This window comes from Phyllobates terribilis, unplaced genomic scaffold (assembly GCF_046119375.1).
Source record: "Phyllobates terribilis strain yellow unplaced genomic scaffold, ASM4611937v1 Scaffold_4__5_contigs__length_816908805, whole genome shotgun sequence".
Classification (NCBI taxonomy): domain Eukaryota; kingdom Metazoa; phylum Chordata; class Amphibia; order Anura; family Dendrobatidae; genus Phyllobates; species Phyllobates terribilis.
The window spans coordinates 475,266,242-475,293,529 of NW_027362764.1; the positions used below are offsets into that span (position 1 = coordinate 475,266,242).

The window sequence follows — 27,288 nt, forward strand, 5'->3', positions numbered from 1 at the left end:
TCAGGAATCTATTTTAACCAATGTTTCAGCACTTTTAACTAAAGTTTGGTACTTACTTTTCCCAATCCCATCATCTTAGGGAATGTATAAGAAGAACATCCTTCGGGATGCTGTCCCAACTTGCTAAATGGTGTATTGAATGTGGCCTACAGCAAAGACATAAGATAAGCAAATGTTCTTAGTATTCTATATAAAATACCTTTTTTATTATTTTTTGCAGATGAAATACAGGGATGAAACACACACACTTTTGATCAAGGGAAAGTTTGGATAATAATAATGTACCAACCCAACATATAATATATACATAATTAGTGTTTTTCTCCAAAACATCATTGATAGACCACATTCATACATCAGTATTTCTTAGCCAAAACCAAAAAGGTACAAACAAAAGATATATAAAAGAAACACAATCTATTCTGTATTTTTGACCCCTCCGGATTTGGGTTTACAAATACACACGTGAAATACTGAACAAAACACAGCTGTATGAACATGGCATGACTGGGTATTTGGGAAAGTAAAGATATTTGACATATCAACTTCTCTATGAAGTCCATATAGACTTACAAGACACAATTTTTTTAGCTATGAATACAGAATTTAATACAACAGAATTATTCCCATGTGGAAAAAAAACATGTTTGCAATATGTTATGTAGCTGCTTCCAATCAGTGTGGTCACACATTTTATTTAAAGGGAATCTGTCAAAACAATAACCCTCCCCCAACTGATATGGTCATGTCATCCATACTTTTACTGGGAAAAATCAAAAAATAAATAGGCTTTAATTAATATGCAAATGAGGCTTGAGTACACTGGGCCTGTCAAAAAACTCACCAAGCCTCTGCCTCCCCATCCAGCCCCATCTTACTCTGCTTGACTGAAAGCTCACCGATTGTTAAGCCAGTCAGCTGTCCATCAAGCTGAGGAAGGTGGGACTTAGCAGGGAATAAAGCTGGGGAGGCAAAGTCCTGGGAAGTGCTTTAACACAACTAGAGCACTTAAGATTCATTTGCATATGAATGAAAACATCAATTTTTCTGTTAGGCACCAACAAATTGAAACAAAAAGGTCATCCATTCCTTTACCGATTCAGAGAGCAACATGACCATATAAACAGAATGAGAGGGGATGTGAGATTGTTTTGGCAGATTTCCTTTAACACTATTTACTACAGCCAATTATCACAGTTGTACCAATATACAAGTAGTGAAAGCCCTAGAGGCTGTACACAGTATGTGACATTGTTTTTTGTTTTTTTTTACAATATACAGGATCAATTCCAACAAACACACACCTCTTACCTTATCAGAAGCATACACAAGGTCAAACAGGCCAAGAATAGTTGTGGCAATCCCAATTGCAGGCCCATTTACCATGGCTACAAGAGGTTTTGGAAAATCAATAACTTTACACACCAATTTCCTAGTAGGAGCAAGAATATCATAATATTCAGGAATCAGACACTTTCAAAAGTTAGTTACTGTAATTACTTATATGTAAGGGGGAGACCACATGCTGTAGCTGGCTGCTCACAAAACTCAACCCACCATGATGGTGCTATTGAGCATCATTGTGGCTAACGTTTTGGATGAATGCTCACACCATAACAAGTGTGACAGTCTTCAGGGAGCTCACCGATCTGAGTGGTGGGCGAGTTATGTGAAGCAGCAGTGCACCTCAGTGCGCTTAGTTTCTTCTGCACCATGGAATTAGGTGCATTGTCTCTCAAAACTGCCAGTACTTATAATGTGTTCTGTTTCTTCCACTCAAACCAATCAGTATCAATAGCAGCCTGTTTAAACAGTCCAGTAGAGCATTGATTAATCTAGTTGTTTTTAGATTGAATAATCTTGGATCTGAACCTGTATCCCGGGGATGAGTCCACCAATACTCTACTGCTTGCCGTGGACTCAGCTCCACCTTATTTCCCATGTCAGTAACCTGAACCACTGGAACTGGTCTATCTGAATTCTGATTCCCAAAACTTAATTATGTGTGAGATTCTACCATGAAACACTTTTGGCTTACAAAAAGAATAGGAGCCATTAGGTTTAAACCCAATTCGAAATCCTATGCATGTATGCTTTACCCAAAGACCTGAATTTGTACCCATGGATGTGTAACCAGTGCCATGAACCTGTGTTTATAATAAACCCTGCTATGCTATTTCTGGACAAATTCAGCTCTATGTTCCTGTGTTATGCACAATCAAGAAACTGCACTGATGCCTGGAGATTTGTATTCTGTATCTGTGTATCTGTAGTACTCCAATGTGCTCGGTGTCCAGGCTATGTGCTGAGCTAAAGCGCAAGAAACACACACTTGTATACTACATCATGATCAGTGGCATACTGCTAATGGCAGCAGGCCATGCGACAGCTATGGGGCCTGTGAGCCAGGGGAGCCCGTGTCAGCACCCACACCGGGCACCCCCTCTGGCCTTCAGGGCCTGCAATGATGATGGAGGAGGGAGCGCCAGCAGAATCTTCCTCCCCCATCATTCTGCCTTGACGTCTGATGTGTCAGTGCAGCGTGCACGATGACGTCATTACAGCGCGCCCGCTGCTCTGAGATGTGTGCTGCTTCACATTGCACCCTGAGGAGACTGGAGTATCGGGTGGAACGAAGAGAGGCAAGTATAGCATTTTTTTAAATCAGTGACTGGTGGCCAATATAGAGTATGGAGGACCATGGGGGGTGCATTATATTGTATGGAGGACCATGGGGGTGCATTATATTGTATGGAGGACCATGGGGGGTGTATTTTATTGTTTGGAGGGCCATGGGGGTGCATTTTATTGTATGGAGGACCAGGGTGGTGCATTATATTGTGTGAAGGACAATGGGGGGTGCATTTTATTGTATGGAGGACCAGAGTGGTGCATTATATTGTATGGAGGACCAGGGTGGTGCATTTTATTGTATGGAGGACCAGAGTGGTGCATTATATTGTATGGAGGACCAGAGTGGTGCATTTTATGGTATGGAGGACCAGAGTGGTGCATTATATTGTATAGAGGACCATGTGGGGTGAATTATATTGTATAGAGGACCATGGGGGTGCAGTATATTGTATAGAGGACCATGGGGGGTGCATTATATTGTATGGAGGACCATGGGTGGTTGCATTATATTGTATGGAGGACCATGGTGAGCACATTGTATTGTATGGAGAATTATGGGGGGCGCATTATACTATATGGAGGATTATGGCGGGTTAATTATACTATTTGGAAGGCTATGTGGGGCCATTATACTGTATGCAAGCAATTATATAGCTGTGCGGGGGGGCCATCGTACTGTTTGGAGGGCTAGTTAGGTAATTATACAGTGTGGGGAGATGTGGGGCCGTTATACGGCATGGAGGCCCATTATACTGTATGGAGGGCTGTGTGTGGGTCACAGTTGGGGGATCATACTGTCTTGCAGCCAACATACAGTACTTTGCCTTGGGAGTTGAGGTTGGGTACAATAGGGTAATTATACTGTGCATGTGGAGGCTAATGTGAAGGAATTCACCATGGGGGTTTTCATACTGTGGTTGGCGGGCACCTTTGTCGGCATCATACTATATGGGGGCAATGAAGGAGGAATCTAGGACTTCAGCAGGATGAAAATTACTAAGCAAAGTCTGGAAAGTTGTGAGATATGTTGTTCTGTGACCCTGACAATTATTTCATTTTGGGGGGGGGGGGGGGGCAATTAGAACTTCTGCTATGGGTCCCCATAATTTCTATGTATGCCCCTGATCATGATATGCCATTTTGAAGTCAGTGTGGAAAGTAAAGTACTTTACTAGCCCAGTGTTTCCTTTTACCGCCTCTTCAAGACCTCCTTCGAATGACCGAAGAGCATTATTTAAGTCATTGCCACTGCTAAAGAAATCCCCTTGCCCTGTAGAAACACAAAATGAAGATGTATAGTTCCATTTATCCAATTTAAATTTGATGAGATGAGTTTGAGCATGTTAAAAACTGGCCACATCATGGAATAGTGGCTGCAAAACTGAGTCAATCATAACTTATTTTTTTTAAGTATTGTTTTCATTAAAATATGCCCAAGGAAAAAGGGGCAGGGCTGTGACAACCCCAAAATGTTTTATGAGAATAAGAGAAAATTATACAAATGAAACATGGATGGTGTATCTAATGATATTATCTACCCCCACCTCAAAGAGAAAAAAAAATGTGCTAAATATAGCATTAAATGGGTTTACCAAAAGATGTCCTATGCTAAACACCAGGCGTAGAAACACACCTAAGTACATCCCTGTGTCTGGATTACCAAAACAAAAGGACCTAGGATCATTTTATTGTTAATAAATAAGCGGCCCCTTATGATATAGACTCAAGTGATTATACACTCAGGGCTCATCATCTAAAAAGCCTTTAAAAACAAGTTATTAGAAGGATGTAGGGTTCCAACAACAGGGACCAGCAGAACAGGGCAATATACCAGTTAGAATGGAGTGGCAGTGTGCATGCTCGATTGCTGCTTCGGTTATTCCCTATGGAGTGACCAGAGCGGAGTGCTTCACTTTTTCCGGCGTCCCCATGGAGAATGGAAGCAGCACTGGGGCATCAGGCCCACCACTCTATTTTGTCCCGTTCAGCTGATCAGTGCGAGTCCAAATGGCCAGATCCTCACCTGAGGATAGGTGATCTGATCACTTATTTTCACTGGACAATCCCTTTAAGGGCACATCCTCCTCACAAAGTCACTTGCAAAAATCTTGTGCAAAGACAGTCTGTGCAGTTCTTACGGCCTGTAGTGTCCTGATTTAGTAGTTCTCATTAATATGCAATCCTCAAGAAAAGCATTGGGTGCCTCTTTATTAAACCAAAAGGCACACAGCACTACAGTATAGGCTCATAGCAGGTTCTGTAGTAGTGACGCATACAGCACATAAGTGTGAACTGTGCAATAACTAGTTCATTGTTTATATTAGGTAGAGATATATCAGTGATGGTTGCTGTTTCCACATAGTATACGATAATAATTATTTTTTCCAATTAACGAGAATTTATCATATACAATTTTTTTAATTTTTACGCATTTTTTCTTTGGTAATCTGATATTCACATTTATTTCATTTTTAGGATTTATTTGATCAATACTACATTTCGTTCACATACATGGACTACACCGATTTTTACAGTAAATACGAGCTTTTGAAGTACATAATATTACTTGACCCACAAACAACGTTTTTGTTATCCAGTAATATTGGGTGGCATCGTGGTGGTTCTATGGTCAACCCTAAGCTTTGCACACCAGGGGCTTTAAATTGCCCAGATGACATGTGTGTTTTCCCCATGTATGTGTTAGTTTTGTCTGGGTCGCCAATTTCCTTTCACATTCCAACAGATGGCATCTCTGTCTTGTGATTTGTCTCCGTCATTCTGCCAATGTATCCTAATTAGAATATGATATACTGAATAAAGATGGAATACCTGTTATTACTGTTAATACTGAATCATCTTTTCCAGCTTCATCCAGTGCCGAAGCAACTTCTTTGTACATCTGCAATTAGAGACAGTTTATAGTGTCTGGCCTTTGTACAATGTTCAGAATTCCTGAAAAGATTGACCTGATATTTTCTAATCTACCTTCCTTTTGTTACAGTTGGCAATTGAAGAACAAAAAAAGAAAATTATATTTTTTTGATCTGTATATTAAATTGCTTTCTAAAGTCTGAAAATACAGGGTTGTCCAAAAGTAGGTGGACAGAAAGTGTAGTAAGGTTATGAAAGGGGAGATTTATCAAACATGGTGTAAAGGGAAACTGACTCAGTTGCCCTTAGCAACCAATCAGATTCCACTTTTCATTCCTCACAGACTCTTTGGAAAATGAAAGGTTGAATCTGATTGGTTGCTAAGGGCAACTGAGCCAGTTTCACAGATCAAGTTTTCACAGATAGATCTCCCCCAAATCTGTTTTCTCTTCAGATAATTCAGATAACACATAATGACAAATAATTTAAATACAGATCAAAGAAAATGGATTTTAGCAGAGTATTGAAAAATCTCAAAATGCTGAAACCGTTAGAGCAAATTGGGTTAAAATATTTGGTACTTAAGCCCCAAAGAGACAAACCGCATTCATGACAAATTCAGTGCCACTGGCTCAATCCTTAATGCTCCAAAACAGTCTGTACAGAAGATAATAAACAACTTGTTGCTGAAACATTTGTTCAGATTCCAAAAAAGTCCACAGAAGAGCCTCTTTGGAATTGGGAATTTCACGAGCTTCTATCATGTGAATCCTGAAATCTATTGGGTGGAAAGCTTATCGTCCACGTCTAATTCATGGTTTATTGGAGGATGATCCAGACAGGCGGCTGCAATTTAGTGAGATTATGCTTAACGAAATTGAAGAAAATCCAGTAATTTTAGATAACATTATGTGGAGTGATGAAGCTTCTTTCAAATTATCCGGCCATATTAACAGACATAATTGTATTTGCTGGTATAATGAGAACATGCATTTAACATTAGAGCAACAACTACATGAGCCTGGTGTCAATGTTTGGGGTGGTATTTCAAGTGTTGGTGTTGTGTTTTAGGACCTTGTCTCCCGGACGGAATTGAGGCGGATCCAGACGTCTCTTATCAGCATGTTTATTCATCCGCTCGGAGGACTGAAGAAGTGCGGATTTAGTGTCTTCCCAAATAGCAGAAAATTCACTGACCAGAGACTCCGAGGTAGGATTGTCCACTGAAGAAGAGACGGGAAACGGAATCCAGGGGTGTTGACCAAAGACCACAAAGAACGGGGATTTGAAAGAAGACTCGCTCTCATGGTTGTTATAGGAGAACTCGGCCCAGGGTAGGAACTCCGAAGAAAGCTGGTAAGGACCTGGTTGATACGTTCCACTTGACCATTGGACTGAGGATAAGCAGAGAAGAAATCCAAGGAGACATCCAGCAGCTTGCACGTAGCTTTCCAGAAGCGCAAAGTGAACTGGACCCTGCGATCAGACACAATGTGGAGGGGTAGGCCATGGAGACGAAAGATGCGATGGATGAAGTCCTTAGCCAGCACAGATGCAGACAGGAGACCAGGCAGCGGGATGAAGTGGGCCATTTTAGAAAAGCGGTCAGCGACCACCCAAATGACAGTACAACCGGCAGAAACAGGGAGATCCGTAATAAAGTCCATAGCAATGTGTTGCCACGGAGCGGAAGGTACGGGAAGAGGAAGGAGACGGCCAGCTGGAAGATGCCTGGGAACCTTGTTACGGGCACAGGAGGAACAAGCCGTGACAAAATCCGCAACATCCTTGCGTAGGGAAGGCCACCAATAATGCCAAGCGATGAGCAGGAAGGTCTTCCTCTGGCCAGCTAGTTTGGATGAATGGCCCCAGAGAAGAACCTTCTTACGATCCGGAACCGCTACAAATGTCTTACCGGGTGGAAGACGAGACAGGTCAAACGGAGCCACAGTCATTACTTTGGAGAGGTCGATGATTTGCAGAGGTTCCTCCTCTTGGTTGGAAGACAGGAATGAGTGGGATAGAGCATCAGCTTTACTGTTCTTGTCCGCAGGGCGGTAGTGTAGAGTAAAGCAGAATCGGGCAAAGAACAGAGACCACCAGGCCTGACGCGGATTGAGTCTTTGGGCTTTTTGTAAATAGGCTAGGTTTTTGTGGTCAGTGTAGATGACCACCGGGTGCACAGCCCCCTCCAGCAGGTAGCGCCACTCCTCCAGCGCCAATTTGATGGCTTGCAGCTCACGATCTCCTATGGAGTAGTTGCGCTCGGACAAGGAGAAGAGCTTGGAAAAGAAGCCGCAGGTTACCATTCTCCCGGATGGAGACTTCTTGGTGAGCACCGCTCCGGCTCTGGAGGGGGAAGCATCAACCTCCAGGAAGAACTGCTTGTTGCAATCCGGACAGTGAAGCACAGAGGCAGAGGAGAAAGCTTGCTTTAGGGAGATGAAGGCCTCCTCTGCTTCGGAAGTCCATTCCCTGGGATTTTCTCCCTTACGGGTGTGTGCAGAGATGGGAGGGGTCCAGGAGGAGAAATGAGGGATGAAGAGGCGGTAATAATTTGCGAAGCCCAGGAATCGCCTTCAACCACTCTGGTCGGGGCCACTTTAAGAAGGCAGAAACCTTCTCGGGGTCCATCTGTAGACCAGTCTCGGAGATAATATATCCCAGGAACGGAAGGGAATTCTGCTTGAAGAGGCATTTCTCAAATTTTGCGTATAGGCGATTCTGCCAGAGCCATAGCAGAATCTGGCGAACATTCCTCTGGTTTATGGGCAGGTCCGGAGATAAGACCAAAATATCGTCCAGGTACACCACCACGCAAGAATACTGGAGATCACGGAAGATGTCGTTAACCAGCTCCTGGAAGATGGCTGGGGCATTACATAGACCAAAGGGCATCACGCGATATTCATAGTGACCGTCCCGGGTGTTGAATTCCGTCTTCCACTCATCTCCCTGACGGATTCGGACCAAATTGTACGCCCCACGAAGAACGAGCTTGGTGAAGATCTTCGCGCCTTTAAGGCGGTCGCACAGCTCCGAGATGAGAGGCAGGGGGTATTTATTCTTGATGGTAATCTGGTTAAGACCCCTGTAAACGATACAGGAACGTAGTGAGACTATGGAACTCTCTGCTGCATGAAGTTGTAATGAGTGATTCACTATTAAAATTTAAGAAGAGCATGGATGCCTTTCTTGAAAAGTATAATATTACAAGTTATATATACTAGATTCCTTGATAGGGCGTTGATCCAGGGAACTAGTCTGATTGTCGTATGGAGTCGGGAAGGAATTTTTTTCCCCAATGTGGAGCTTAGTGTTTGCCACATGGTTTTTTTTTGCCTTCCTCTGGATCAACATGTTAGGCTATGGGTTGAACTAGATGGACTTAGTCTTCCTTCAACCTTAAAACTATGTTACTATGTAGTGAGCCATCTTTCTTCTTAACGAAGAAGAATCCTGCTCCAGCTGGGTAAGTAGATTTCTGGATGAATCCCCTAGCAAGATTCTCTTCTATGTACTCAGACATGGCCCAGGTCTCAGCCAGTGACAAGGGGTAGATACGCCCATGGGGAGGTGAAGCACTGGGTACCAGGTCGATTGGGAAATCATACAGCCTATGAGGTGGTAGTGTCTCAGCTTCCTTCTTGTCGAAGACGTCCGCATAGGACCAGAAGGGTGCCGGCAGACCAGGTAGATTAGCCGGAGTAGACGGGGGTCGAGCTGGACAAACCGGAGCCAGACAGGACTCATGGTAATTCTGCCCCCAACGGAGCACCTCACCTGATCGCCAATTCAGGACGGGTTCATGTCTCTGTAGCCAGGGTAGACCAAGCAAGGGAGAGAGTGAGACCGGACAGCACATGAAAGGAGATCCTCTCCGAGTGCAGCATTCCCAACTGAAGGGTTAAAGGCTCCGTGACGAGCAAGATGGTCTCTGGAAGAAGTCTCCCATCCAAGGAAGCGACTGCCAAAGGTTCAGCCAGAAGTATGGTAGGAATCTGATACCGGTCCACTACAGCCTGTGAAATGAGATTCCCAGAGGCTCCGGAATCCAGGTGGGCAGACTCGAAGAAGCGGGTCTCACCACTGGAAATGGAAACAGATAGGGTCAAGGACGGAGAGAATTTACTCTTGCCTAGGACGACCTCTCCGAGCGGTCCTAGACACCGGAGTTTCCCGGCTCACCAGGCAGGATTGGATAAGATGCTCTTTACTGCCACAGTAGAAGCAACTCCCCTCGGCTATGGCGCGTCTCCTGGCGAGACTTGACCATCTTGGTTTGGTCAATTTGCATGGGCTCAGACGAACATTCCCGGGGAATTGCTGGCTGGGAGGCAGGCTTTTGGAATACTGTAGCGAGACGCGGAAATCTTCTTTCCTGGGTTGTCTCCTTGGAACGTTCCTGAAAACGGATGTCAATCCGGGTAGCTAATGACACCAGGTCGTCCAGGGTGGTAGGGATGTCAAGACCGGCTAGCTCATCCTTGATCCGTCCGGAAAGACCCTCCCAGAAGGTGGACACCAGGGCCTTGTTATTCCAGGCAAGCTCAGATGCGAGGGTTCGAAAATGTATAGCATACTGGCCCACGGTGAGACTCCCTTGGTGGAGACGGAGAAGTGATGAGGCAGTAGAAAATTTTCGTCCGGGCTCATCGAAGACCTTCCGGAAGGCAGTGAGGAAAGCCAGAAGATCGGACACCAGGGGATCCCCTCTCTCCCACAGAGGGTTTAACCATGCTAATGCCTCCCCGGTGAGGTGAGACATGATGAACGCCACCTTGGCCCGGTCGAAGGGGAACTGATGTGCCAGGAGTTCAAAGTGCAGCGTGCACTGATTTAGGAAGCCCCGACATAAGACGGGGTCACCACCAAAACGTAGAGGTGCAGAGAGCCGGGGTCCAGAGCCAGGTGCCAGTAGGTTGAGGTGCCGCAGAAGCGGGTGCCGCTTGGCTAGAGATGGACACAGACGGGGTGGACAGCGTGTCCAGACAGGAATTGACATTCCACAGATAGGTCAGGATAGTCTCCTGTTGGGATCTCTGACGTGATACCTCATGGTACAGGTCAGAGAGCGAAGGAGCCTGGGGGCCACCAGGTTCCATGGCCCGTGCAAACTGTTACGGGTCCGGGTGGTGGAACATCTGTGCTGCGGTGTAAGGAGGGACCAGAGGGGCGTGATTAAGTACCTACTCAGCCTGATCAAGGTCGCACGGCGGCTCAGTCGACTCCGTGAACCAGGGAGGGACCGAGCAGGGGGACCAGGTGCCACTCTGGATCCGACCTTGTATGAGAGCAGGTGACTCCCACGGGTTGATGGCAGGAGCAGGTACAGCATATAAGCAGGCTGATTCGGCTGATAGCCAGATGGGTGCTCCGGGTAGGCAGGCTGGTGGACACAACGGGAAACTGGCAGGTGCTTCCAGGTAAGCAGGTTAACGGGCACAGCAGGTAACAGACAGGTGCTTCCAGGTAAGCAGGCTGGCGGGCACGGCAGGTAACTGGCAGGTGCTTCCAGGTAAGCAGGCAGGCAGAGCCCATAGACAGACTGGCAGACTGGACTGTAGACACACTGTCGGGCAGGATTGTAGTCAGACTGGCGGGCTGGACTGAATAACAGGCTGGCGGACAGGACTGACTTACAAAGGGACCAGAGGGCTGAAGCAACAGTAAGAACACAGAGCAACAACCTTGCACGGGCACCTCCATATTGGAGGAGGTGCTTTAAATAGGGAAAGTCCTCTGGCCATTGGCCAGGGACTTTTAGGACGGCGTGCGTGGCTCCTTTAAGAGGGAGGGAGCGTGCGCGCGCCCTAAGCACAGTGCCCGGGAAGCTGCATGCACCAGCAGCAGCAGCAGGGAGGACGGAAGACGCCGGACCCGGACCGCGTCGGTAAGGGGGGGCGGCATCTCTGCCTGGCAGGGGGCAAAGACACCGATGCTACAGAGACTTGTGCAAAAAAGTTTGTCGAAGCGTAAGAGGCAGATTTCAAAGCTGTGCAAATTGTAATGGAAAACAGTTTGAGCACATGTGTTGATAAAATTTAAGGGCTTTTGTATTATTGTTCGAATAAAATTTAATTGTCAATGTTATGCTTGTGTTAGTAAATATAATTTTATATATAAATCAAAATAAATGTTATTATTTTCTGGCCACCTACTTTTGGACCACCCTGTATAACCACACATACAAGTATTCATTATTGGCTATTCTGTAGGTGGTGCTAATGACAACAACATAAAGAAAGGCATATTGAAGAAGGTTAATGGTGAGTTTTTACATCCCAACTCCTTTGTTGTGTGCATTGACTTGGACCTTAAAGGGGTATTCCCATCTCTAAGATCCTATCCCAATATGTAATAAGTGTAATAATAATAATATTAGCAAATACCTCCAATTAGAAATGTAGTATAGATTTTCTGGTTCGGTATGTCTCTTTCCTCATGTGCAGTCATTGCAGGACCTTAGGTATCCATGGTTATGACCACTACCAACTAGCTGTCACTATATCAGTGGTCATAACCATGGATACCAAAGTTCCTGCAATGCCTGCACATGAGGAAAGAGACATAACAAATCAGAAAAACTATACTACATTTATAATTGGATATATTTGCTAATATTATTATTATTACACCTATTACATATTGTGATAGGATCTTGGAGATGGGAATACCCATTTAAATATGTAATTGCTCCAGAAAAGGCATTGTAGCCCTGATTTATTCGGTCCCATGCCACAATGTACATTTATGCCTGTAGTGTAAACAAATAGGACGCGGCTGGAGCAGGAGCTCTGTCTGAACCACCTGCAGCAAGTACGAGCTGTAATGCCTGGGATTTGAGTGGACTCCGATAGTTGCCATTTAAACCTTCAACCTACTGTAAATGACACCCAAGCTTCTTTTCTAAACAATGATGGGCACAGTTGCAGCATGCAGATAGGACCCTAGCTGCCAATGCAACCTAAACGTGACCCCCAAGTCTGCCCTATATAAGAATTCCTCCGTTCCTCTCTGTTCATTCAAAGCTACTGATATCTTATTCTTCTTTCCAACATTTTCTTAAGACTGCAGCTTTCTAAATATGAGATGGTGAACAACATTATGGGATTATTAATTACTACAATTATATATTTGAGATAGAATAATACTCCATAAATATTGTTAGCTTTGATCATCATTTAGACAATTTATATTTTTGCGTATTAGCTTTAGTGTTATTCTTAAAAGCAATAACAGGGCATTGTCTACAATATACAGTAGAGGTGACTTTGTTACTGAAGGCATAGGAAAACTGGGTAGAACTAGTTTGAAGGAATTCAGCAGAATCCATAGTTTATGACTTTCTTATTCCTAACTTACATATCTTGTTCCTTAGGTAATGTACTTAGCCATTCCCCCTTCTGTAGATGTAATAATAAATACTTGTTGCTTGGGATCAGAGGGCATGCAAGAATTGTACACTGACAGACACTGACTGTGTTCCTGCCTCCGATGCATCATTTTTAATTGGACCAACAATGGCAGATCAGGAGATAGTTTGTATCTCACCCCAAATTAGCTCATCAAGGAAAAAGGAGATACCGCGAAAATAGTAATGTATAACTTATTAGTACAATTGCTGTTAGGAAAATGGAAAGAGCCAAAACAACAACATGGTACCTCAAAACTAAAAGCATTTTTTTTCTCTGCCCGTTTCAGTACTATTTTAGTGATGTTATCTAGGTGGAGGACTTCAATGGTTTCATATTTTGAATGACCTCTTGTCCTCGATTGTATGGCAGACTCAGAAGACACCAGACTCTGTACCAGATGGACATTCTGATTTCCCTAAAAGTCAAAACAAACAAAAATAAAATGTTGTTAGAGAACCGGACCACTCTATCAATTAACCAGAAAGAATGGCAGCAGCTTTGTGTGATACACATGGAATCCTAAACCCAAAACTAGCAATTCGTTGTGGCCACTACTAATAATTAATTTGTAAAAGAACAAACTGATTGATTCTAGGATTTGAAGGAGTCAAAGGTTTCATTACTACTGGGAAGAAATTCTTGATATTATTCTGGGTATTTTTAAAACAACTGTATTCTAGGTAATAACATTACATAACAGTTCAAGGTTATGAAGATTCATTTTTAATAAACTCAAGCATACTACATATATTATAAATATTAATGAAAGGGAACAAAAATCCTATTTCTATGCCTGCTTGATAGCTGCATTATAACTGTCACACATGTATTAACCCCAAATCCCTAAGAATATCCTTGCAAAATTTCGGCGACTGACAATCAGTTTTGTTAATCTATATAGGGCTGTTTTTTGCAGCAGGTGCCTAGATTCCTGCGCTGTGTGTGAATATAGTACAGACACTCTGTAGCCAGTGATGAATATTGGAGTTTTCATTGACTCGATATTTATGGTATGGGAGATATATTTTTGGTGTCATGGCACAGTGACAAACATAATGCATTCACTAACATCACCATAAGGCTGGCCTAACACCTCCAACTTAATATTGGTCAAATGATGTTATCCATGCCATGTTTCATCTCTATAGAAAGATAAAATTGTGATAGGAAACATTATATCTCCCACCTGGGACCTCCAGGGATAAAGATATCCTGAAAGTTGGGGAATCTAATTGTCTAAAGACCTAGCACATCCCTCTACCAGCATCCCGATATGAGCTCATCAAGGGGAGGTATATGAGCATAACCATCATCTAATAAAAATCAGAGTTTCGGTTTTTGTCATTTGTCAATAGGAACATATTACCGCACCACCGCTGGGGAGAGGTGCTCGAGTAGGGGCCTAACCCGTAATGTAGTAAATAACCTCGGCACTCAAGGTATATGAATAAATGTGAAAATTTATTACAATCATAGTCCAATCCCAAAAAAACGTAGACGTTTCGGCCAGTCAGTGGCCTTCATCAATACAATCTATAAGCATAAATGGACACCGTAGATTATAATATGAAAATACAACATAAAATAAAAATCAAAATTGCATAGTGATCATGCGCCGGCATTGAGAACATATATGAAAAATAGCATAATAACAAAGAGGAAGCCTCAAAAGTGACACATACCAGGTGTGGATTGGAGTGAGTCCAGAGAAACAGGCAAGTGTCACTAGGAGTACAGGTAAATCCTGTGGGAGGATGTGAGTCAGAGAGTGAGTTTACAAAGCTCACAATAATAATAGGGGGTGCCGCATACTGTCCTATTGGGGTGTACCTGTGCGTCCTGGAAGTGGTCCTACGATTCCAACGCGGAGTCCACCGCTAGTTGTGGGAGGAGTGACCTCATGGGTTCGTAATTACCGCTATTTATAAGCCCTGAGGTTGGGGAGGGCGTGATTGACGTCGCTAGTGAGGTGAGTGGAACGCACCCAGCAACATTGCTGTATGTGCGTGCGTTCCACGAAGAACCGGAAGTGACGTTTCCAGAAGTGACGTCACCGGATACGCATAAACCGGAAGTCAAGTGCGTTCCACGCATGAGGACTTGCGTTCCACCAGGGAAAAGGAAGAGGATGGGAGCTTGAGAAGCGATTTTATCAAAGCAGATTTATTTAGAACAAATCGCTTAGACAGGGTGCATTGTGCTTGGGTAGTCCTGTGTCCAGGTGGCAAGATGAGACATGTGGAGGTGACATCAGAGGAAATACAGAGAATATGCTTATCTGAAACAAAGTACACAATCATTAGAAGGATATCAATAGTGTATCACATAAAATATCCAATTATATCCAATTACTGTGTTTCAAATAAAGGACAATAAGTCGTAATCTCTATTAAGGCCCCTGGGGGTAAGGGACTGTAATTCGTGTATCCAGAACGCCTCCCTCTGTTTGAGAAGGCGTACATGATCTCCGCCCCTACGTGGTGTTGAAACCTGCTCTAGTATTTGGAATTTGAGTTGTGAGATTTGATGACCTGCTGAGTGGAAATGAAATGGGATGGGTAATAACAGGTTCTTACAGCGAATGGTCGATTTATGTTTAGAGATACGATCTCTAATAGGTTCCTCCAAAACCCCAGAACCGGCACCTTCCCCTGCCTACAATGTAGACAGTGTAACAATGTGTTACGAGGCGATACTGTTTATCACCCACTGTCTGGGAAGAGATATAAGGTCAAGGACTATTTCACATGTGACACGTCATTCGTGGTCTACCTAATTAAATGTCCATGCGGTCTCGTTTACGTTGGGGAAACCACGCAACCTATTAGAGATCGTATCTCTAAACATAAATCGACCATTCGCTGTAAGAACCTGTTATTACCCATCCCATTTCATTTCCACTCAGCAGGTCATCAAATCTCACAACTCAAATTCCAAATACTAGAGCAGGTTTCAACACCACGTAGGGGCGGAGATCATGTACGCCTTCTCAAACAGAGGAAGGCGTTCTGGATACACGAATTACAGTCCCTTACCCCCAGGAGCCTTAATAGAGATTACGACTTATTGTCCTTTATTTGAAACACAGTAATTGGATATACCATTTATTTTATGTGATACACTATTGATATCCTTCTAATGATTGTGTACTTTGTTTCAGATAAGCATATTCTCTGTATTTCCTCTGATGTCACCTCCACATGTCTCATCTTGCCACCTAGACACAGGACTACCCAAGCACAATGCACCCTGTCTAAGCGATTTGTTCTCAATAAATCTGCTTTGATAAAATCGCTTCTCAAGCTCCCGTCCTCTTCCTTTTCCCTGGTGGAACGCAAGTCCTCATGCGTGGAACGCACTTGACTTCCGGTTTACGCGTATCCGGTGACGTCACTTCCGGAAACGTCACTTCCGGTTCTTCGTGGAACGCACGCACATACAGCAATGTTGCTGGGTGCGTTCCACTCACCTCACTAGCGACGTCAATCACGCCCTCCCCAACCTCAGGGCTTATAAATAGCGGTAATTACGAACCCATGAGGTCACTCCTCCCACAACAAGCGGTGGACTCCGCGTTGGAATCGTAGGACCACTTCCAGGACGCACAGGTACACCCCAATAGGACAGTATGCGGCACCCCCTATTATTATTGTGAGCTTTGTAAACTCACTCTCTGACTCACATCCTCACACAGGATTTACCTGTACTCCTAGTGACAATTGCCTGTTTCTCTGGACTCACTCCAATCCACACCTGGTATGTGTCACTTTTGAGGTTTCCTCTTTGTTATTATGCTATGTTTCATATATGTTCTCAATGCCGGCGCATGATCACTATGCAATTTTGATTTTTATTTTATGTTGTATTTTCATATTATAATCTACAGTGTCCATTTATGCTTATAGATTGTATTGATGAAGGCCACTGACTGGCCGAAACGTCTACTGTTTTTTGGGATTGGACTATGATTGTAATAAATTTTCACATTTATTCATATACCTTGAGTGTCGAGGTTATTTACTACATTACTGGTTAGGCCCCTACTCGAGCACCTCTCCCCAGCGGTGGTGTGGTAATATATTCCTATTTGCATTTATACCTTTTCACCTGCACACCGCTTGGGCCATGTCGGCTCCTCCCATTTTTTCATATAACACTGAGGAAACCTCATCTATTTTGGCACAATCTCATCTTTCGAGTGACTTCCTGAAGACCGCACCCAAAGAAACCGGAGGAAGGGACCTTGAAAAGGAACGCCGCCAGCTCATTAATCAGGAACTGCACTGCGCTACCGTTGTTGAATATTTGAAAACTCAGCGCATCCCTAGGGGACTCAGGGTACAATTACGACCCACTCTGTTTGCAGACAATACTGATTACACTGCTAAGTTTGAACAAATCTTGAACAAGTGCTCATTCGATTTGATGGTATTAACTGTTGATTTTTTGAATAAGGCAATAGTTACAACGAAAGAGGACATCAGGAATATAGAAAGCCAGCTCCAGTCTTCCACCACCCCAGAAGAGTATACCGGTCTACAAAATAAAATTAAAGTCAACATTGAAAACCATCAACGCGACACGGAGGCAAGGAAGAGGTCAAAATTTTCCCGCGACGCCGAAGACTACGCTCAGAATAGAGTCTACAAATGGCGAAATTACTCTTCCTCAACCAGAAATTCTTCTTACTATGACAGAACCCCCTCAGATGCTTCTACGTCAGGTTCGGAGATGGACAGACAAGATCACCATTCTCCCTCTGCTCCTTTTTTAGGCCAACCTCGTCGAGCATACAGAAGAAGACGCTGCGGGGCGGCCGACGCCAGAAACATGGACTACACCCGAATCACGAGATCCAGAGCCAACCATTGGTGGTAAATATATCATCATATACTTTGAGTGTACCACAACTGTCTGTATTACAGAAAGGTCTGTCATTCTGTCCAACTGGCAAATATAATACATTGAAATTGGACATGGAATTGCAACGCTTTTATCGTACACTACGATTAAAGGCCCACTTTTCCAAGCCCGTATCTACTTCAGACCAGATTACATCTGACAACAGTGCCCTTATTACGGCCGAGGAATTTGGCTTGCGTAACAAGAGTAACTATAGACCACCACAGGGCGCTCATGCTCTTGAAACCTTTATTGGTTTCATTGATAGGTCTTTTAAACAACTCCGTACCGATTGTGAAAGGGGTAGACTCCATTTCCAACATAATCTCACACCACTAGATCAGCAAGCTCTGAGGGATCTCCAGGATAATAAATCCTTAATTATCAAACCCGCCGACAAGGGCGGTGCTATTGTTATTATGAATAAAACCGACTATGTCAGTGAGGTGGAACGTCAATTGGGTGACACCACTACTTACCGTCCCCTACCATGTGACCCCACATCACATCTAACAACACTTATTCGAACAACCGTAGAGAATTATCAGAGGGCAGGAGTAATTGACTCCAAGACTAGTACATTTTTGATCAAAAAATTCCCCATCATCCCAGTTTTTTACATCCTGCCAAAAATACATAAGAATCTTCAACATCCCTGGGCAGGCCTATAGTAGCCTCAACGGACTCATTACTCTCCCCCCTCTCAATCTTTTTAGAGAAGGTCCTCACACCATTAACCCAACGCAGTCCGTCTTACCTCCTTGACACAGGGGCTTTTCTACAGAGCCTATGTGACATTGGACAGGTTCCATCCAAAGCAATACTAGTATCTCTGGACGTGAAAGACCTGTATACCTCCATACCACATGAACATGGAATCATTACGGCCCAACGCTTACTAGAATCTTCTCATCTCGACTCCAGGGTTTCCAGCCTTTGCATTGACCTTCTACACATAGTTCTCACGCAGAATTTCTTTTTATTCCAAGATACCTATTACCTCCAAGTCAGGGGGACCGCAATGGGGTCAAATGTGGCCCCCCATATGCAAATTGTTATATGTCTGCTTTTGAACAAGATGTCGTCTATCCCCATGTACTATTTCAACAATTTGCAATCGTCTGGAAAAGATATATAGACAAAATCTTTTGCATATGGGTGGGCCCACAAGACTCCCTAATGACATTTTTTTCGGATATCAATACAGCCTGGCCCAACCTCAATTTCACATTGACCCATGACCCGGACCACGTGAGCTTCCTGGACACCAAGGTTATGAAAGATCAATATGACAACCTCACCACAGACCTGTTTTCTAAATCCACTGATCGCAATAGCTTATTGCATTTTACTAGCAATCACCCCATGGCTATGAAACGCTCCATTCCCCAGTCACAATTTAAAAGGGTTGCAAGAATCGTCACTGACGAACATCTCAGACAGATAAGATTACAGGAGATGAAGGATAAGTTCGTACAAAGGGGATATCCCACATCCATTTGGAATCCGAACCACCAAAAACCTAAGCACCCTAATCCGCCTATGAGAGACCGCATCCCTTTTGTGCATACCTATCACCCATATGCATATTTAATCCATAAGGCTATCAGAAGACACTGGGGCATCTTGAGTACAGGTTATCCAGACATCCCCTCTTTTCAGACACCATTCTTACCATGCTTTAAACGATCCACAAATCTGAGAGATAGCCTTATACGGGTGGACATAGGAAGCCAGAATTTAGGTCCAAGACAGAGGTTCCTCCAAAACCCCAGGACCGGCACCTTCCCCTGCCTACAATGTAGACAGTGTAACAATGTGTTACGAGGCGATACTGTTTATCACCCACTGTCTGGGAAGAGATATAAGGTCAAGGACTATTTCACATGTGACACGTCATTCGTGGTCTACCTAATTAAATGTCCATGCGGTCTCGTTTACGTTGGGGAAACCACCCAACCTATTAGAGATCGTATCTCTAAACATAAATCGACCATTCGCTGTAAGAACCTGTTATTACCCATCCCATTTCATTTCCACTCAGCAGGTCATCAAATCTCACAACTCAAATTCCAAATACTAGAGCAGGTTTCAAACCACGTAGGGGCGGAGATCATGTACGCCTTCTCAAACAGAGGGAGGCGTTCTGGATACACGAATTACAGTCCCTTACCCCCAGGGGCCTTAATAGAGATTACGACTTATTGTCCTTTATTTGAAACACAGTAATTGGATATACCATTTATTTTATGTGATACACTATTGATATCCTTCTAATGATTGTGTACTTTGTTTCAGATAAGCATATTCTCTGTATTTCCTCTGATGTCACCTCCACATGTCTCATCTTGCCACCTGGACACAGGACTACCCAAGCACAATGCACCCTGTCTAAGCGATTTGTTCTCAATAAATCTGCTTTGATAAAATCGCTTCTCAAGCTCCCGTCCTCTTCCTTTTCCCTGGTGGAACGCAAGTCCTCATGCGTGGAACGCACTTGACTTCCGGTTTATGCGTATCCGGTGACGTCACTTCTGGAAACGTCACTTCCGGCTCTTCGTGGAACGCACGCACATACAGCAATGTTGCTGGGTGCGTTCCACTCACCTCACTAGCGACGTCAATCACGCCCTCCCCAACCTCAGGGCTTATAAATAGCGGTAATTAAGAACCCATGAGGTCACTCCTCCCACAACTAGCGGTGGACTCCGCGTTGGAATCGTAGGACCACTTCCAGGACGCACAGGTACACCCCAATAGGACAGTATGCGGCACCCCCTATTATTATTGTGAGCTTTGTAAACTCACTCACTGACTCACATCCTCACACAGGATTTACCTGTACTCCTAGTGACACTTGCCTGTTTCTCTGGACTCACTCCAATCCACACCTGGTATGTGTCACTTTTGAGGCTTCCTCTTTGTTATTATGCTATGTTTCATATATGTTCTCAATGCCGGCGCATGATCACTATGCAATTTTGATTTTTATTTTATGTTGTATTTTCATATTATAATCTACGGTGTCCATTTATGCTTATAGATTGTATTGATGAAGGCCACTGACTGGCCGAAACGTCTACTGTTTTTTGGGATTGGACTATGATTGTAATAAATTTTCACATTTATTCATATACCTTGAGTGCCGAGGTTATTTACTACATTATTTGTCATTTGTCAGTCCTGGAAGACACAGCTTGCTGTGTGGTTCTGTCTATTCTCCTAAAAGGAGCGCTTTCCTCCACTAAGCTCTGAGCCATTTTCATGACACAGGTTTAATACTTTTCTTTTGTTATCCCTTTTATTTTATGTGATTGTATATACTGTATTGATTTGTTCCCATTTTGTAATATATACAGTACAGACCCATCACTCTCCGTAGCACCCCATCATTCTCCTTCTTGGTCAAATAGCCCTTACACAGCCTGGAGATGTGTTTGGGTCATTTTCCTGTTGAAAAATAAATGATGGTCCAACTAAACGCAAACCGGATGGAATAGCATGCCGCTGCAAGATGCTGTGGTAGCCATGCTGGTTCAGTATGCCTTCAATTTTGAATAAATCCCCAACAGTGTCACCAGCAAAGCACCCCCACATCATCACACCTCCTCCTCCATGCTTCACGGTGGGAACCAGGCATGTAGAGTCCATCCATTCACCTTTTCTGCGTCACACAAAGACACGGTGGTTGGAACCAAAGATATCAAATTTGGACTCATCAGACCAAAGCACAGCTTTCCACTGGTCTAATGTCCATTCCTTGTGTTCTTTAGCCCAAACAAGTCTCTTCTGCTTGTTGCCTGTCCTTAGCAGTGGTTTCCTAGCAGCTATTTTACCATGAAGGCCTGCTGCACAAAGTCTCCTATTAACAGCTGTTGAAGAGATGTGTCTGCTGCTAGAACTCTGTGTGGCATTGACCTGGTCTCTAATCTGAGCTGCTGTTAACCTGCGATTTCTGAGGCTGATGACTCGGATAAACTTATTCTCAGAAGCAGAGGTGACTCTTGGTCTTCCTTTCCTGGGGCGGTCCTCGTGTGAGCCAGTTTCTTTGTAGCGCTTGATGGGTCTTACAACTGCACTTGGGGACACTTTCAAAGTTTTCCCAATTTTTCGGACTGACTGACCTTCATTTCTTAAAGTAATGATGGCCTCTCGTTTTTCTTTACTTAGCTGCTTTTTTTTTGCCATAATACAAATTCTAACAGTCTATTCAGTAGGACTATCAGCTGTGTATCCACCAGACTTCTGCACAACACAACTGATGGTCCCAACCCCATTTATAAGGCAAGAAATCCCACTTATTAAACCTGACAGGGCACACCTGTGAAGTGAAAACCATTTCCGGTGACTACCTCTTGAAGCTCATCAAGAGAATGCCAAGAGTGTGCAAAGCAGTCATCAAAGCAAAAGGTGGCTAGTTTGAAGAACCTAGAATATAAGACATATTTTCAGTTGTTTCACACTTTTTTGTTAAGTATATAATTCCACATGTGTTAATTCATAGTTTTGATGCCTTCAGTGTGAATGTACAATTTTCATGGTCATGAAAATACAGCGAAATCTTTAAATGAGAAGGTGTGTCCAAACTTTTCGTCTGTACTAATATATATATATATCTATCTATATATATATATAGCCATCGCTGTGTTGGAATCAGAAGTGTATATACCGTACACTCACTGAGAGTTCCTCAATAATTGGCCTAGTAGGAAAAATAGCCACTGCCTGGTCCATCACTTGTCAGTCAGTTGCGTTGTTGTCCCGACAATTGGAGGTAGCTGAGTTGCGTCCCCTGACAAACACAATGTGTATACAAAGTGGAATTACTGTCAGAAGCATTTATTAAATCCACTGGGTAGGTAATGAATGCCAGATATGTTGGGATCCGACTGGCTTTCGGCTGTTTCTTCTAGTACCATAGACTTTGATGGACACACACGACCATTCATACACTTCCTAATTGCAGTCTTCTGGCTTCAGGGAACAAGGATCCAGGACCATGCCAATCTACCAGTTATCACCTATCCAGTGAATAGTTGCTAGATGCTTCTGAATGGAATACCTCTCTACTTGTAGATGCCAATATCAAAAAGAGCTATAAGCCTCAATTATGAGCCAGGCTATTCCTAAGACAATTTTCTTTGCATGCTTTAAATGAATTATTCATTGTGTATTTAGGTCAACATATAAAAGTGTGATTAAAAGCACAATCATCAGTAGTAAAGGGAAAGGCGTCTTGTGCTTGACCTCAACCCATGTTTATAGACTATGGTCTCTTGGTAGTGGCAAACACAATGGCGCTTGCAATCAAAGTGAGACGCTTACATAAAATGCATATGTATTTTATGTTAAATAAAGGACACCTGTCACATGGTTTATGAAGCCAAAACAGCACCCATCATGAATTAGAGAAAGTATTCTTTAAATATCCTCAGACTAGTCCAGCTATGCCCCCGGCCAGCTATTCCCAGCACTGCCCTTGGTGGTTGACAGGCCTCTCACTATGGATCTTGAAACACCGGAGCATTTCAGAGAAAAATATACTTGGCTGCAGTCAGCATCTGATGCATACTGCTCACGGTTTGTGCAGCATAAATTAGATGACAGGCTCCCATTAACTCTAAAATACTCAAATTCACTGGCGTCATTCCTGTAGACAACTCTGTGCAAAGTGAAGCAAAAGAAAAAAAACAAAAAAAAACAACACACATTAACAAAAGTTGATTGAAACAACTGAAACTAATTTTCTGTTTATGGTTAATGAAGTGTCTAATTAAAAGGGGTTGTCCGATCCATATCGATAAGTCTGCAGTCACTGTGACTACAGACTTATGAATCCCCCCAGCGCAAGCACTGTAAGCTACAAGGATTTGCCGGTTTCTGACCTGGTAACAGAGGGTATATATGAGTTATACATACTCCCGGGCAGAAGTAATCCAGTGAGCGTAGCCGACTAGAGGGTGCGGCCTCGCTCCATAAGTCTGCAGTCAGGCAGACTTATCGATTTGAAGTGGACAATCCCTTTAAACTGCCCCCTTAATCTGTGTATATATGCATGTATTGTAGTGTGTGTGTTAATACACTCCCCTATTCAGTGCCGTAACTATAAACTTCGGGGCCCCGGGGCAAAACTTCATAGTGGGGCCCCTCAACATTTCAATCACTAGAGGTTGTGCGGAACGTGGTGAAGCCTGCTACGCATTGTTGTATACAACACACAGGCTTCACCACGTTCCGCAAGACCTTTAATAGATTTTGTTGTTTATGATGCAAGTTTTAGAAATTAAATATTCAGTGAATATGTTTGGAAAATTAATAAGGTGAATAATTCCAAATATTGCACAATTTTCAAATAACTATATGTTTATTAAATAGCAGGGCTCTCACAGTTTGTCACAGAGATATTGGTGTCTGCTGAGACTGTCTCCTCTCAATGATGCTGAGAGTTTGTTACAGTCAGTGTGCACTGTGCCTTGCCAACTCTCTGTGATCTCCAGACTAACATATTGTAACAAATCTTGTGCTATGAGACTCTCCAGGCCAGTGCAGGTTTCCATTCATTGACAGCTGGCAGAGCTCCTGGAAATTATTGAAATGATAGTCTCTCCTGTCCTCCGGGTGACATTGTCTGACAGGAATATAGGAGCTGGGTATTTTATGAGAAATTAAAGTATTAAAATACAATTTTTTACCAGCAGTTTGGGGCCCCTTGGGTAGTTGGGGCCCTTGGGCAGTGCCCTGGCTGCCCCGGTTGTAGTTATGGCCCTGCCCCTACTGCTGTCTTCTCTGGTATCCAGTGCCATTCTGCTGCTCTTCTGAGTCAGATGACAGCGATTCAGACTCACCAGATCACACTGCGCTCTGAGTAACCATGAAGTAGATTTTACAATGTAAGCCTATGGAGCATCAGAACGAGGCTCCCTTGACTTGATAAGGGCGCAGTCAGACAGCCATATAAATTGGACAGCGAACGGAATGCAATACTCGGACTGGCCGGCAGCTCTCCCAACCCAAAACTGACAGCTTCATATATTTTTCTATGCAGCTGTCATGGTCAGGTCAGGAAACTCGCGGCCAGTCCGAGCATTACGTTCCAATCTCTGTCTGATTTTTACGGCCATCTGTCTGCGCCCTAAAAATATATATTCTTGACTGCGATGTTCATGAACTCATGGTATGTGCACACATTGCATTTTTACAAGTACCAGCAAAGTGAATGAGATTTCTGAAATTTCATGCACATGCAGATTATTTTTTAATTGCAGATTTGAAACAGGTTCTTTCAGTTTAGTTTTCAATTCTTACCCATTCTGAATGCTTGCACATACCCTTTGATTCTGTCACAACTGCTGCCTCCAGTGAACTGAGTTTTCTCTGCAGCAGATCTAGCAAAGCTCTGAATGCTGAGCTTTCTATAACCCCGTCAAACCACTGATTTGCAATATACAATGTTCACAGAAAGCTGCCAGTGATGTGGGCCCTAATTGGCAGGTTTGACTAAGAAGCATGAGGCAGCTTGTCCTGTAGTTATAATCTCCCGCTGATAAAACACTGATTATATCGAAACAGCCACACAGCCCAGTAAGTGACAAACCACTGGAATCAGGGTCTCTACTCCAATATTATGCAGCTTTCAGATCACATAGCAAAAACATGGTGACAAGGGCCCTTTAAGTAAATTGTGATTAGCTCCTTAGAGTACAATTATCTTACCTTTAGAACATTGTCTTTGGACTCCCTCTGTGATTGCTTGAATTCTGTCATCTTTACGTGAGGCGTCTACTGCTGGCTTTATTTCCCTGAACTCAGAGAAATCAGATATTAACAAAATGTTGTGTCCAAAGCTCAGATTTCACTAACTCTGATCATAGGTCAAGGTCTACAAGGATTGCATATGTCATACACAACTTAAAAAGAATATTCTCTCAGAAACAGTGTAAGAATCTAGACATTGCTAGTTGTAGCTCCATGTCAGTAAGGGCAAATTCAGTTGTGGATTTGTTACAGAAACTCCTTGCAAATAAACAAAGTCAAAAAGCTATTAAATAATTGTGAGGATAGCAGTTTCTATAAAAATAAATGGGGAATACATAAAATAGATTACACATGGGTGATAAGTGAGAAAAAAATGTCTGCATTGGAAGGATTTTTAATTATATATGCTTGCGTGAACCCAGCCTGATACTGAGCGGTGATGTGAGATAGCTGCAGACTTACATGTCATACTACCATCTCAGAGCTTTTTACTCCATGTTATGCTGGACATTACACATATGAAGTCATTTCTGTCTTTTTGTGTGTCGGGAAATATTTGACCTGCGATCCTGCCTTTTTGTAAAACCATCTTATCTATTTTGCTCTTTTATTCCCATATAGATCTGGTAAGACAACCCTGCAGCATTGCCGTTAACCCTTTCATTTGAGTCTGACATGAACTGATCAGTACAGTAACTGCACAGTGACTTATGTCTGGACTGCCTGAGATTACATACACCACCGACTTTGGGTATCTATCTACATAATATAGTGTATTGGTGATAAGGGCTTTAAGTAGAGAACCTCAATGTGCGCAATAGATCATCGCTGGAAAGCTGCAGTTTGTCAGCCACATAATGTGCTATAAGATGCCGTTTAGTTTTCATTGGTTAGAAATGACCAATTACTAAAACCTCTCTAATATTTGCCATCTTTAACCATTTGTAGTGTTTTTTTCTTCCTTCTTGGAGTTTAATACACATTGGATGTATTCGTTCCATGAATTCGGAGCTCATTATTGCTTAATATGTTCCTGTCTTGGTTTCATCATCTCCATTGTTTATGAGAACACAAGTGAAAAGCATGTCAAGTTCAGACTGTGACCTTCGCTCCAATACAGTTCCTGTCTGACCGTATAACCATTACAGCTATTCAGAAGCAGCAGAAGAAAACTCCTTGTACAACGCAGTGTATATAGAGGGCGACGTAAAACTAGCAATTCTCAGTGCATTGTACAAGCATTACTGCTTCCACTTGTAGCAGCAGAATCAGGTTATGTCTAATCGCGCCTTACCGATCGATCGATCTCTGGCTTCGCTGTATGAGCAGAGGAAAGACGTGCTGTGTCCTGGACTGTCTGCCCTGCGTCAGGGCTATGGTGGGGCAAGCTCTTCTATCCTTTCCCTGCTACTGCCTGCTTATGATTGGTCAGCACCACACAGGGTGAAGTACACACCCCCAGAGAAAACTGTTTTCTCACGCCCAACAAAAAATAACTCATTAGGTGCCAAATACTTTGATTGCTAATGGCTTAACCCCTTCAAGACGTACAGTATATACGACATATACTTAAGTCACATGTCGTGTCCCTGACTTTGATGAAGGCACCGATGTTGAGCCAGCATCTTTCCCTGCACATGACAGCTGACTTAATCATTTGAATACTTCCCCTTCAAAAAGCTACAAGCGAAACGTGCGTTGGGGCAGC

At 43.4% G+C, this 27,288-nt stretch overlaps 1 protein-coding gene across 2 annotated transcripts in view; it reads right to left on the minus strand.

The window, feature by feature from the left end:
- The window catches only part of LOC141265534 (enoyl-CoA delta isomerase 2-like), a 36,009-nt gene extending 8,980 nt beyond the window's left edge, over positions 1 to 27,029 (minus strand). Inside the window, exons 1-7 of one of the 2 annotated variants that reach the window (XM_073678713.1) lie at positions 26,875 to 27,029; positions 25,539 to 25,624; positions 13,171 to 13,338; positions 5,464 to 5,533; positions 3,811 to 3,904; positions 1,312 to 1,432; positions 57 to 146 (exon numbers count right to left, since the gene is read on the minus strand). In XM_073678713.1, the coding sequence (XP_073534814.1) occupies positions 57 to 146; positions 1,312 to 1,432; positions 3,811 to 3,904; positions 5,464 to 5,533; positions 13,171 to 13,338; positions 25,539 to 25,589 (594 nt within the window). In that variant the 5' untranslated portion in view covers positions 25,590 to 25,624; positions 26,875 to 27,029. Of the gene's footprint in view, positions 1 to 56; positions 147 to 1,311; positions 1,433 to 3,801; positions 3,905 to 5,463; positions 5,534 to 13,170; positions 13,339 to 25,538; positions 25,625 to 26,874 lie in introns of both variants that reach the window. The other variant, XM_073678712.1, reaches the window with a different exon arrangement.
- Positions 27,030 to 27,288: the final 259 nt, after the last annotated feature.